The 14,576-nt window shown below is 44.6% G+C and overlaps 1 protein-coding gene across 4 annotated transcripts in view; it reads left to right on the top strand.

The window, feature by feature from the left end:
* The window catches only part of ALPK2 (alpha kinase 2), a 72,477-nt gene that overhangs the window by 34,299 nt on the left and 23,602 nt on the right, over window positions 1-14,576 (top strand). For 3 of the 4 annotated variants that reach the window (XR_010602125.1, XM_005303876.4, XM_065598821.1), the window contains exons 4-6: window positions 6,337-6,484; window positions 9,891-10,018; window positions 10,119-10,154. Coding sequence is in view for 3 of the 4 variants with exons in the window: in XM_005303876.4 (XP_005303933.2) it covers window positions 6,337-6,484; window positions 9,891-10,018; window positions 10,119-10,154 (312 nt within the window). In the remaining variant the exon portion in view is untranslated. Of the gene's footprint in view, window positions 1-6,336; window positions 6,485-6,685; window positions 6,765-9,890; window positions 10,019-10,118; window positions 10,155-14,576 lie in introns of those variants that run through there. The other variant, XM_065598822.1, reaches the window with a different exon arrangement.

Genomic DNA, 14,576 nt, shown 5'->3' with positions numbered 1-14,576 from the left:
TTTTGATATGGTCTCCCACAGTATTCTTGCCGCCAAGTTAAAGAAGTATGGGCTGGATGAATGGACTGTAAGGTGGATAGAAAGCTGGCTAGATCGTCGGGCTCAACGGGTAGTGATCAACGGCTCCATGTCTAGTTGGCAGCTGGTTTCAAGCGGAGTGCCCCAAGGGTCGGTCCTGGGGCCGGTTTTGTTTAATATCTTTATTAATGATCTGGAGGATGGTGTGGACTGCACTCTCAGCAAGTTTGCAGATGACATTAAACTAGGAGGCGTAGTAGATACACTAGAGAGTAGAGATTGGATACAGAGGGACCTAGTCAAATTAGAGGATTGGGCCAAAAAAAACCTGATGAGGTTCAACAAGGACAAGTGCAGAGTCCTGCACTTAGGACGGAAGAATCCCATGCACTGCTACAGACTAGGGACCGAATGGCTAGGTAGCAATTCTGCAGAAAAGGACCTAGGGGTCACAGTGGACAAGAAGCTGGATATGAGTCAACAGTGTGCTCTTGTTGCCAAGCAGGCTAACGGCATTTTGGGTTGTATAAGTAGGGGCATTGCCAGCAGATCGAGGAATGTGATCGTTCCCCTCTATTCAACATTGGTGAGGCCTCATCTGGAATACTGTGTCCAGTTTTGGGCCCCACACTACAAGAAGGATGTGGAAAAATTGGAAAGAGTCCAGCGGAGGGCAACAAAAATGATTAGGGGTCTGGAGCACATGACTTATGAGGAGAGGCTGAGGGAACTGGGATTGTTTAGTCTCCAGAAGAGAAGAATGAGGGGGGATTTGATAGCAGCCTTCAACTACCTGAAGGGGGGTTCCAAAGAGGATGGAGCTTGGCTGTTCGCAGTGGTGGCAGATGACAGAACAAGGAGCAATGGTCTCAAGTTGCAGTGGGGGAGGTCCAGGTTGGATATTAGGAAACACTATTTCACTAGGAGGGTGGCGAAGCACTGGAATGCGTTACCTAGGGAGGTGGTGGAGTCTCCTTCCTTGGAGGTTTTTAAGGCCCGGCTTGACAAAGCCCTGGCTGGGATGATTTAGTTGGGAATTGGTCCTGCTTTGGGCAGGGGGTTGGACTAGATGACCTCTTGAGGTCCCTTCCAACCCTGATATTCTATGATTCTATGATTATTCCAACAGAAGCCATGCAATACAATAGCAAACACATTAGTGTCATGTTGTTCTGAAATGGGTTGGTTTCACAATTATGCCACCGCCCTGTGGCTCCCCAGTATAATTACACTGTGCTGGGGACCTAAAGTGTTTGTACTGCTGGTAACCTATTCCTATTATTTATATAATGCTCTGGATATGCATAACACTTTGCAGAAATGTAAGATGACAAAAGGCCCAGTTCTGTGCTTGCTTACACCAGTATAAATCCTGAGTGACTCTGCTGAGTCAATGAAGTTAAACTGGCATTAAACCAGCGTAAATAAAATGAGAACCAGGCCCACAGTTTCTGTCCCAAAAAGCTTACAATTTGGAAGGACAAAACACAAAATGGCAGTAGTGTAAAAGTAACACAATTAAGCATTTATGGTTTATATAAGATTTTGCTGGGTCCGAGCTTTTCTTTTCATTTTTTTAAAATTACATTTCACATTCATGTTGTAACACAAACTACGTTTAAATCATGAAGAGGTGAGGCATGAGAGCAGGGGTGGAGAGTGACTGGAAGGAGGCTAACAAGTTGTTCAAAGACTCTAAGCAATATGCTCAAATAAATTTGTTAGTCTCTAAGGTGCCACAAGTACGCCTGTTCTTTTCTCTAAGCAAGCTAGTAATCTGTTTGAAGGCTCTACAACTAAGACATAGGTCGACCTAGCTCCATCCAGTGCCAGGTTTACAATGGCACCAGTGGCGCCATGCCCATGCTCCGAAGGGGCCCCAGCCTGCTTTGCTTGTACTGTGCCCTGAGACCCCACCAGCCCACCGGCTCCCCCCACCCCACCCACCACTTGCTCCTCTCAGCCTGCCTGCCGAGGGCTCCTCTTCATCCCCTGGCCACACCCGCCAGCTTCTCTCTGACCCTGGAGAGACCCCAGTGCACCTCCAGCTCTGGGCAGTCTCTGCTTCCCAGCACCTGTGGGGGGGTGCAGAAGCCTGGCCAGTCTCAGACAGTTACGGGGGGACAGTGTCGGGGGCTTGGCTGGGCCCCTCCAGGCAAGTGGATCCTGAGGGAGGCTGGCTGGGGCAGGCCCTGGCCTGGCTGATCACACCACCCCCGAGGGGCAAGAGCGATTCCCCCCTGCCCCCCCCCCCCCCCGGGACCTGCACTGGCGGTTCAACCCAGCAGACAGTCGCTTCCCAGCAGGGCCGCTGAGTGCGGCCAGGAGGCAGGGCATGGGGGCGGGGGAGTGTCTGGAGGGCCAGGGGCGGGGTGCTGGGCTGTGAGGGGGTGGGGAAGATCTGTGTGTGCTGGGGCAGTAGGGAATGGGAGTGCTGGGCAGAGGTGGTGTTGTGCAGGGCGCTGTGCATTTGTGGCAGGGTCTGGGGGGGCGCTGGGCATAGTGGGTCCAGGGGGGCTCTGGCCACAGGGAAACGGAGGGCTGTTCCAGTGTTGAGTGGAGGGGCTCTGTGGCATGGCATGGGCCCACCCCCGAGGGGGAAGGGGCATGCTGGCAGCACAGGGCTGGGCAGGCCACTGTGCGTCTGGCAACTACCAGTTTGTAAATAGTGCCTTCGCACTGGGCTGGGCAGAGCAGGGCTGCCCCTGCCATGCCATGCCCCTGGCCAGCCGCTCACTCCAGGGACTGACCCCCCTGCACCATGCTCCATTGCCCCCAAGGGCGCCAGCCCCACAAAAGGTTAATCCGGCTCTGGCTACATCACTCAGGGATGTGCCTGTGCAACGTAGTTAGGTTGACCTACCCCTCACTGTAGATGCAGCTAGTTTGATGGAGGAATTCTTCTGTCAACCTAGCTACTGCCTCTCGGAGAGGTGGGTTACTTGCATTGATGGAAAAACCTCTTCCGTTGATATAGGCAGCAACTACACAGCAGTGCTACAGTGGCACAGCTGCAGTGATGTAGCAGTAGAGCTGGATCTCTGCTTTCCCCAATCACTTGTTTAATTGAATGCATTTCTGTGTTTATAGGTGAGAGAAAAGATGTCTTCTTTGCATGACAATTTTTGTGCTAGCAATGACCTTAAAAGGGGATTAAGGGAGATGTGTTGTAGCAGGCACAATAAATGACTAGTTCTGGTTAGGAACTTTATGCAGGGAGGTCTGTTGTATGGCTGCAGTCCTGTCAGTGTCTGTAATTGACAATGTAGACAAACCAGAAGTTACAAGAGGACCAAGTGCATTAAGAAAGAGGGAAGAATGTGTCCAATCCTCAAATAATGTAGGCCGTGTAGAATGTAGGTACTAAAAACATCTGTTTAGGTTCTGTATATTGCAGAATAATATTTAAAGGAAATATCATTCAAAGATTGTTCTGCAAATGTCCAGGCATACAGCAGACTGGGCAAGTTTATACACCTGTATCTGATCCACTTTGATTTAAACTGTATATTTGTAATCTATGGTTACTGCATGCAACTAACATGTCAACATTTAGTATAGTATTGATGACGGGGTGAATCCGTTCTGGTGTAGTACTTCCCGGCTCTCTGAGCTCTGGTCAAGTGTAGTAGTCTCTTGGTCTATCGAAGGCCGTGATCAAGCGTCTTGATGTTTTCGGTCTTTTGGCCTTTGTTTCTGGGACCTTGAAGTGAAAAAATTCTCTAAGTTATATTCTCTTCTTTTCAGTCCACAGAGGAATGGCCTGTGGTTAAGGTTGGGAGTTCTAGCTCTAGCTCTCACACACACTTCTTGCATGACTTTATGCATGCTTCAGTAAGGTACTTCAAGCATGTGCCTAACTTTAAGCTTGTGAGTAGTCTCATTGTCTAAGATTTAAATGGCTAATGATTTGAGGTGTCTCAGTTTTGAACACCCAACTTGAAGCACCATAGAGGGGCCTGATTTTCAGAAGTTGATTGCTCAGCATTTTCTGAAAATCACACCTCTTTAAGGCATTTCAAGTTAAACACCCAATAGCTGAGGGTCCCATTATCACTAGACACTTAAATCTTGATAATTGACTTCAATAGAGCTACTCACTTGCTTAAAGTTAAGCACATACTTAAGTAACTAACTGAATCAGGGCTTTAGAGTCCAATTCTACTTTGAAACACAACTCTAAAAATTTGAGATTTCATGTTTATTGTTTCTCAGTCATTTCCAGTTCAAATGCCCTCAACTTATGAGTAAAAAGATGGGGGCTTTGTTTGGTGAGCTTGGTTGTTTTTGTTTTTAAACAGCAGCAAACTCCACTTGGAATCTGAGAGTCAATCTGCTATCTTCCCTCTCTCACATCATCAATAGCAATAAGGATTCTGCTCACTAACTAGGGTGACCAGATGTCCCGATTTTATAGGGACAGTCCCGATACTTGGGGCTTTTTCTTATATAGGCGCCCTATTACCTCACCCCCACCCCATCCCGATTTTTCACATTTTCTATCTGGTCACCCTAGGTGATAAAGGAGTTTAGGCAAAATCAGTGCTACTTGGGTAACCACATTATGTTCACATTATTACACCTCAGTGATACCTGTGCAGCTTTATTATAGTTTAACTGACTTGCCCTTTAATCAGGGAGAAAGTGTATTGAATAAGACCATGCTATGTTTACATTACGACTTAAAAAATGTATTAAGGCAAAGTTACAATAAAATTTTAACATACTACATTGTACATTACTTATAACTTATTCAGGATCAGGACAATATTCAGAGAATCTGGCTAAAGATTCCGACTTGCTGGCTGGGGAACCCTCCTTCTGAGTATGCTAGAAAGAGTGACCAAATTTCTAAATACCTATCCTCTTGTTGGCATTTCTCTAGTGTACATACTTGATGGGAAAGCTTTTCCATTGCATATTTTACTATACCACAATTCCACAAGAGGGATTATGCATTTCCAATAATGTACAATAAAAAGTCTAACAATAAAAAAGAAACTAATTTGTCCTTCTGTTTAAAATATATTAAGTAAGCAAGTCAGGGGATCTCTTGGAAGCTGGCATTTTGTCATAAGAGGAATCTCTTTAATAATTTCCTCCCCAAACCATCTAATTCCTGGACACAACCACCACATGTGCACAACAAAGCCTGCCAACAAAGTACCTCCCTAGTAGCAAAAGTATGATGGAACTTACTTAACTGGAGTCAAATGCTATCTAGACAATAATTTATAAAAATAATTCTTTAGGGGCCACACAAATTATAGATGTATATCCCCTTTCCCACATAGAGACAAACTCATCCAGAACAATTTCTTTGTCCAAATCCATCTCCCATCTTTTCATCTGGGTTGTTTTCTTATCAATGTCCTTTTCAGTCAAAATTGTATGCATTTTAGAAATTAAATCTTTTGTTCCTGCTTGCTCCTGCGTCAACTCCTCAAATGTGATTAAAGGCCTAAATAGGGCCACCTAATATCCAGATTTCACAGCAAAATCTTTGACTTTTCAATATTGAAAATATGGGATCTTTATATTATTTACATTATTACATCTCTCTTGGTATAATTTCAAATCAGGACCCAAGAACAGCTGCCTGAATTGAGTAATCACAGCTCTTACCAACAACGAACAGTCACTTTGATATTTCCTAGGGATATTTTCCTCATTATTAATGAAAATAGCTAAGGGGAGGGCCTTGGCAGTAGAAATTTAGAAAATATGTCCAAAGCCACTAAGGTAGTCTGGATGAATGAGTGATATTTTATTTTTGGTGACCTACATTTCATTTTAACCCAATCATTATAAATATCTCCAGTCTTGTTCTCATTTTAGCCAATGTTTGCATGTTCAATTATTAACCCAACGGATCACATTTCTTATTGTGATGCATAATAATAAGCCAAATTAGGGAAAGCTAGTCCATGCCTCTTTGTAGGTTTATACAGAACGTTAGAACTCACCCTTTATCATTTGTTTCCATATGAATATTAATAGTGCATCCTGACACGTTTTTAATGTCATTTCAGGGATACCAACAGGGATGCATTGAAACAAAAATAATAACCTTGGGAGGACATTCATCTTTACCAAGGCTACCCTACCTAGCCAAGAAATTTCATATTTGTTCCATTCCTCCAAGTCTTTTATTATTTTATTCCACATTGGAGGGTAATTTGCCTTGATATTTATTCCTAAATATTTTACAGTCTTTTACCCATTTAAATTTATGTAGCTGACATTTTGAGGTCCCTTTAAAATGGCAAAGTAGTAGTAGTATTTTCTGATTCTTAACTGTGGATATTTCATTTCAAGCCCCCAAGTTACTGAAGAAAATCCATGCTGAGCTGTTCCCTGATTGTTCTGGAAATATTAAATTATGCTGTCAGTTCGGGGAAATTCATGAAGACTCCATCGTTACCTGGATTAAAGATTCAAAGTTACTAGCTCGAGTGAATCGAAGGTAAGGAGGGATCCTAACTGGCACTTCCCAAAATGTTTTGAGATTATCTTTTGTGGGAAAAAATTAAAGGGTCTAATGATAAACTCTTGGTGAGAGCACTGTAGTGCAATGACTGGGACAATAAAACAAACTGACTAAAACAAAGTAGTCAGAGTTTGCAGAGTGTATTAATAATATCAGACATTGTTTCCCTCCTTCAAGGTAGTTCCTGTCTGCTTGCTTTAGCTGTTTCATATCTCTTCCCATCAGACTGTGAACTACTGAACAAGATCATGCAAAGGTGAAATTCCAGCAGCTGGGCCGAATAGGGTGACCAGATGTCCCGATTTTATCGGGACTGTCCCGATATTGGCTTGTTTGTCCCGCGTCCCGACCGATGTGCGGTCGGGACACTGGACAAACAAGCAATTTTGACGTCCTGGAGGGACTCTCGCCCCCTAGGCTCACTTAGGGTCACCAGGGCAAGCCGCTTGGCTTCACCGCCGCCTTCAGGGCCCGGGGCCGGGAGTGCAGTGCGGAGGCTGCTCCAGCCCTGCAGCCCGCGGGGCAGTGCGGTGGGTCGGAGGCGGACACGCTCCTGCCGGGAGGGGCCGGGCCCGGCTACCTGGTTCGCCCCCTGCCCAGGTCCCCGAGCTCCCCGCGGCTGGAGAGGGGCTGTCCGGGGCTGCGGGGGCGAGTGTCCCAGCCCTGGCGGGGTGGAGCGGAGCAGCCCCTGCTGCGGGGCGACGGAGCCTGGGAACGGCTGGGCAGGGAGCTGCAGGAAGGGCCCGGAGCGCGGCTCGGCTGGGGGGTGCTCCGGCCGTTTTTTTTTTTTTTTTTCCCTCTCCGCCGCCGGCTTTTTTCTTCTCTGCCCCCCTCCCCCGCGGCCTTCCCCCCCCCCCCCCCCCGCGTCCCGATATTTAATCTGTGGCATCTGGTCACCCTAGGGCCGAAAGATATAAACAAGTCTGGCTAAGATATGAGAAACTGGGAGATATGAATCTCTAAGGCCTAATAAAAGCAGCTTCTTCGAGGAACAGGAGAGGTCACATCCTTTGAACTTTAAGTTCTGTTTTAAATGGCCCTTTAAACTGACAAGGGTTGGGTATGAGCGAAAATTATCTGACTCCTTAACCCAGCCAATTAAATTATATCAGGGTGACTGAGCAGCAGTGCACTGAGAAAAGTGGAAAATGAAAGTTTTATCTATTCAGGAGAGTTAGGCACCTAGCCTCTTTTGAAAATCCCACTAAGCACATGTAGGCACCTAAATACCTTTACAAATATGGACCTTAGTCCCCAAAGACTTTCAGTGATACTTAGGGCTCCTTAGTACTAACGTGAGTTTTGAAAACGGAACTTCGGAGCCTAAGTCACATGGGCACTTTTGGAATTTTTACTCCCTCTTCCCGTCTCTTCAGCCCTTTCATTGTGCCCTTTCAATCCACTCCTCCAGTCTGTGGGGTACATTTACACTGCAGTAAAAGACCCGCAGTACAGCTGCAGCTGGCCCAGGACAGCTGACTGAGGCTTGCATGGCACCAGCTGTGGAGCTATAAAATTGCAGTGGAGACACTCGCCAGGTCTCAGGGCCCAGGCTCCAGCTAAAATTTGATAGCCCCGCAGCCCAAGCCCCACGCGCACGAGTCAACTGACCCAGCCTCTGAGACTTGGTGCCACTGGGTTTTTTTAATTGCAGTGTAGATGTATGCATAAAATCACAGAAATGTAGGACTACAAAAGACCTTGAGAGATCACCTAGCCCAGCCCCCTGCAATGAGGCAGGACCAAATAAACCTAGACCTTGTACCCCTAGTCTTGTCGCCATATAGACAGTATGCTTTTCAATTGACAGCCTGTCATAGACCGTACACTGATACAACACCCAATACAATGGGGCCCCGATGCTGATAGGGCGTCTCTGGGCACTACTGTAATACAAATAGTAAATAATAAAGGTTAAGAGATAGGTATTTGAGCCTGTGGGTTTTGCCATCTTGAACGTCACTGTTCTTGGAAAGCAGCCCTTCCCTAAATAGCATTACAGCACTAAGCAACAGTGATCCAAGAGTGGCATAAAAATGGGGGTTAGCATAGCTGAGGGCATGTACTAGTAGAGTAACTGAGCAGGTCCCCAACACTCACCAGATCACATCAGATGTGCCATTCTTAGCTCCTCCAAATGATGCTGCGGAGTGGCAAATATATAATATGAATGAAGAGGGAGAGGAGAGAACAGCTGGACAACTTATTACTAGTCCTAAACAAGAGCAGCTTCAAGTATAGACTAGATGCTGCAGGTGGCTAGCTAGGGTGCTCCATTTTACCAGGAAGGGCTGCGTTGATACAGAGTAGTTGCAGTGCAGGCAACAATCCAGGGGTTTATTGCTAAAGCATGAGCTGCACAAGGCCAGATAGCCAGAAAACACATTTCCTACCCTAGGAAAGAGCAGAGGAAAAAAAGTGGGAGGGGTTAGGTGGGCAAATAAAGAGAGGTGGAGAAATCAGGAGAAAGAAAAAGGTAAGGATCCCAGGGAAAGGAAGAGAGATGAGAGGCAACTAGGGAAAAGGAAAAAGATCTGGGGGACCCATGGAAAAGAGATGGGGAATCCATATTGTTTATTCAGGTTGGGAAGAGGAAACTAAAGATTATTATTGATCTAGGGCCCCAATTCAGCACTTACACACATTCTTAACTCTGATTGAAGTCAAGTTAATGGGTGCTCACATGCATGGCTGAGCAGGGCTGGCCTTAAGCACATGCTTAAAGTTGAGCATAGGCTCAAAGATAAAATATAAGGTGCCGATACACCAGCCTTAGTCTCACACACACAGTCAAATTCAGCCCTGATGTTAGCAAGCACAACACGTTTGCTCTCATTCATGTCAAAAAGTGGTCCATACCAATATCCAATACCTAGACATGTTTCTTTGGAAGGACGCACTCTATTTCCATGCAGAGCTGCTCTGAATATCCAATCAACAGTATTTGTCTCTTAGTCTACAGGAAAATATACTTTACATGCTATGTTAAGAGACTACAGAAAACATTCTATCTTATGACTTCTAGTGTCATGTTCCCCAATACACATGCCCTGCCTGTCGTAGCAAGTTTACCTGTGAAATCAATATGAATATTAAAAACTCATAAGAGTTTCTAATATTGTAATATAATCAGATTCTATGTAGGTTTGGTAAAAGTATTATTTTCTCTCAGGATATGATGAAAAAAAATCTACTGGGCAATACAAAACAGGCTGAATGCTTCCAAGTGGGGTTTGAAAAAACATCAAATCTATTCACATCCCTTCTGAATCACGCTCTTTTCAGCATCATTTAGTCCAAAAAATTGGGTGGTCCTGAGTAAGTTGGTTAGAAAAAATGTTTTAAAATACTAAACTGCAAATGTTAATAACTTCTATTCCAGTGCGGGGGATGATTCGCCAGTGTCTTTGGCAATAGTTCAAACTAGCATAAAAGACCAGGGATTGTATTATTGCTGCTTGAAGAATGTTTATGGAAAGGTGACTGCTGAATTTAACCTGAACTCTGAAGGTAAATCCCAGCACACTGGCTTTTAAATTATAAGAACAACGACCAACACCATTTGAATTCTGCGTCAGTACAGTGTCTCTTTCCTTTTGTTCCCTTGCAGTATTGAAACATCTTTCAAGTTATCAGGATATTGAAGGTAAATACATTCATTGTTTGTTTCGAATACCTGCCCTTACTAATTGGCACACTTTTGTCAATAAAATATAAATAAAAATCAACAATAAATGTGTAAGTATAGATGTTAATAGGCTCCTGAAGGTAAAGGACCAGGTTTGTTAGTTCTTTGCATTGCTCTGGTGATGCAAAACAGCTGTATAATGAAAACCAGATAGTTAAACCGAGCTGACAGCTGCTTTGCATCATCAAAGTGGGCTGATGGTTTCAGTGAATCTGGCCCAACATATTTCATTTCTCTTAATGTGAAAATAAATGATGAGCAAAGTTGCCACTTTAATGATGGTCCCAGAGATGAACTTATGGAAAGAATTTTCAAACAAGATCCCAAAAAAACATGAACAAATATGTACATATTTACGTGCACAATTGCAGTGGTTTCATATGTAAATCAAATTGCACTTGCAAATGGTAAATTAGGTGCCTGAACAGCTGTGTTCAGGTCAGATCACCCACTTTGCACATGCAGTAATGATTCTTACAGTTCTCCCTCCCTTGATCAGAGGAATGAACTGTTGTGTGTGATGCTGGCTGTTCTAGAATTAGGAACAGAATCATTCTTCGCAACACATCTTTTCAGTGAGGAAGTTATATCTTTTAAATTGTCTCAGGGGAAATGAGTGCATCCACAAAAGCCTGCACTCATCTTTTGCATACCAAAACACCTCCATTTACACACACAAGTCAAAAGATACATAGTAGGAAAAACCCAACATTTTTAAAAATACAAACCTTGTTTGGGATACTAACAGTCAGATTTACAATTTCTATAGAATTATAGAAATGTTGGGCTGGAAGGGATCTCGAGGAGTTACCAAGTACAGCTCCCTGCACTGAGCCAGGACCAAATAAACCTAGACCATTGTCTAACCTGTTCTTAAAAACCCTGACAGACGATTGTCTAACCTGTTCTTAAAAACCTCCACTGATGGGTTTTGCTCAACCTCCTTTCATAGGCACCGACTCCGTGGGTGCTCCGGGGCTGCAGCACCCATGGGGGAAAATTAGTGGGTGCTCTGCACCCACCGGCAACCCAGCTCCCCTCACCCCCCGCCCCGCCCCTCCTCCTCCTCCTCTTCCCCCTCCCCCTGAACACGCCGCGTCGCCGCTCCTCCACCTACCTCCCAGCGCTTCCCGCCCGGCTGCTGCCAAACAGCTGTTTTGCGGCATAGCAAGCTCTGGGAGGGAGGGGGAGGAGCGAGAACATGGCGCACTCAGTGGAGGAGGTGGGGCCGGGACGGGGATTTGGGGAAGGAGTTGGAATAGGGGCAGGGTGGGGGTGGAGTTGGGGTGGGGACTTTGGGGAAGGAGTTGAAATGGGGGCGGGGCAGGAGTGGGAGGGGTGGGGCAGGGGCGGGGCCTCATGGAAGGGGTAGAGTTGGGGGGGGACGGTGGCAGAGGGGGCGTCGAGCATCCACTGGCGGGAGCAGAAATCGGCATCTATGCCTCCCTTGGAAGTCTATTCCAGAATTTAACCACCCGTATCGTTAGAATTTTTTTCCTAATATCTAATTGAACTCTCTCATCCTGCAAATGAAGCCCATTACTTCTTGTTCTAACTTCAGTGTACAATGAAAACAATTGCTCCTCATCCCCTTTATAAAAAGCCTTAACATATTTGAGGACTGTTATCAGGTCACCCCTTCAGACAGGGGTGAAAGTAACTTAATGGACTTACCGGTATGCAGGGCAGCCGGGTCCTGGGCAAGGTGTGTGGGGGCGCTCTGGGCCCCTAGAAGGGGCAGAGCCTCAGGCAGAAGGGGCAGGATTGTGGCCAGACTCCCCGAGCCAGCCCTTCAGTGCTGCCCAGCCTGCGCCAATCCAGGTTCCGGTAGCGATTTAAAGGGCCAGGGTCTCGGCCACTGCTGCAGTAGCTGCCCCTTTCCCCTGCCCCTCCCTATCAGCAGCCCTACCTGTATGGTCAACTATGTACCAGTAGCCACTTTCTTACTGGTATGCCATACTGGACCGTACAGGCTTACTTTCACCTCTGCCCTCAGACTTCTTTTCCCAAGACTAAACATGCCCATTTTTTAAATCTTTCTTCATTGGTCAGGCTTTCTAAAGCTTTGATCATTTTTATTGCTTTCCTCTGGATTCCCCCCAATTTGTCCATATCTTTCCTAAAGTGTGGCACCCAAAACTGGACACAATACTCAGCGGAGGCCTCACCAGTTCGAAGTAGAATGAGACAATTACCTCCCACATACGACACTCCTGTTAATACATCTCAGAATGTTATTAGCCTTCTTCACAACTGCATCACACTGTTGACTCATGTTAAATTTATGATCCACTATACACCCCAGATCCTTTTCAGCAGTACTACCACCTAGTCAGCTATTTCCCATTTTGTACTTCTATTTGTGCATTTGATTTTTTCTTCCTAAGTGAAGTCCTTTGCACTTGTCTTTTTTGAATATCATCTTGATTTCAGACCAAATTGTCCAATTTGTCAAGGTCATTTGAATTTTAATGCTGTCCTCCAAAGTGCTCCCCACTTGGTGTCATCTGCAAATATTATAAGCTTATTCCCCACTGCATTATCCAAGTCACTAATGAAAATATTGAATAGTACCAAACCCAGGACAGACCGCTGCAGGACCCCTTTAGATATGTCCTCCCAGTTTGACAGTGAACCATTGAACACTACTTTTTAGTACGTTTTTTCAACCAGTTGTGGCTTAGATGAAATTACCAGTACTATGTTTCCCTAGTGTGCTTATGAGAATGTCATGTGGGACTGTGTCAAAAACCTTACTAAAATCATGATATATCATGTCAACAGCTTCTCCCTATCCACTAGACCAGTAACCTTAAGGCAGTAATTCTGGATGATTACCTAATCATACAGCAAAATCATCATAATATATATTGTCAATCTGTATTGGAAAGTCACGCAGCTTGATTTTCAAAAACTCTGATTAACAGTGGTGGGGGGTTTTGATCACATAGGCGCATATTCTAAGCCAACATTCACAATGCATCACATATCTTGGTGAATGCACTTATCACTAAAATTCAGGTCTGGAGTTTAAACACTCCGATATTCGGGAGCATCTGAGCAGAGGATTTAGCCCATTTGACCCATTTTATAGCTAGGGCCAGTTACAACAGTCAGATCTGGTTTGGGATTTTGAATTTTTCCAAACTTCAGAGGTGTTCAGCTCCAGAGTGGTGGCTTCGGTACTAATGGTTATGTATCTGTAGGTCTGATTGTTCTCCTTAACCTCTGAGGATAGGACAAGAAGCAATGGGCTTTAATTGCAGCCAGGGTGGTTTAGATTGGACATTAGGAAAAACTTTCTAACTGTCAGGGTGATTAACCACTGGAATAAATTGCCTAGGGAGGTTGTGGAATCTCCATCATTGGAGATTTTTAAGAGCAGGTTAAACAAATACCTGTCAGGGATGATCTGAATAATACTTAGTCCTGCCATGAATGCAGGGTACTGGACTAGATGATCTCTCAAGGTCCCTTCCAGTCCTATGATATGATAGTGTTTCCAAGGTGCAGCCTGAGACACAACACTCATCAGAGATTAAATTAGCTTTGACCCTGAATCCTCTTTCATTATACCATTAATACATGATAAATCATCTTTTCCTCTTGCACCAGAAATGCCTTCAGACCTTATAGATCAGTCATCAGTGCAATATTTCTTTGACAGTTCTTTCCCATTATGCGTTGCCCCTTGCTGTCCCAATAAAGGCAAAATTCCCCTTAAAGCTAATGGGAGTTTGCAGAATTGTGCCTTTTATGGAATTCCTGTAGTATAAAACAGGTTGAGTTAAATGGACAGATACTTTCGATGCATTTGGTGCACTGTCACTTCACACACAGTAACTAGTGAGATACCACCGCAACATGTCACAGTAATAAAGAAGGAGAAAAAAAAAGAGGAGCAATAAGATATTCTGGCATAAAATCTTCCAGTGCTATTTGAACACATGGTATTTGCAAGTTGTCTGCTGTGTAACTTTACCCAAGGAGAAGGGCAAGGATGGAGATCTGGAATATTTTCCCCATGTGTTATCTTTTATTTAATCAGACCGGCACATCTTGCAATGCATGTGCTAAAGATAGACAACGCTTTGCAAATTGGTTTATCATTTCTGAACATACTGTACTAGTCAACTACTTCATTCAGATGGTTGATTTTTTTCTTGTTTCTCTTTGTGGAGTAGAATTAATCATTCACTTCCTCTTTAAAACAAATGGAGGGCTTTTCATCTAGCAATGCTGTATAACTTGATAAAAGAACTATAATTGGAGATAAGGAGCCCTTTTATTAGAGCACTGTATATAGACATACACTGTTCATTCTTTGCTTCAAATGGAGTCAAAGGTTTACAGATCTAAATTGGAGATAGTCACTTTTGC

Source organism: Chrysemys picta, chromosome 6 (assembly GCF_011386835.1).
Source record: "Chrysemys picta bellii isolate R12L10 chromosome 6, ASM1138683v2, whole genome shotgun sequence".
In the NCBI taxonomy this organism is placed as follows: domain Eukaryota; kingdom Metazoa; phylum Chordata; order Testudines; family Emydidae; genus Chrysemys; species Chrysemys picta.
The sequence above is the reverse complement of the archived record's forward strand: the minus strand, read 5'-3'. Positions and strand labels throughout refer to the sequence as shown.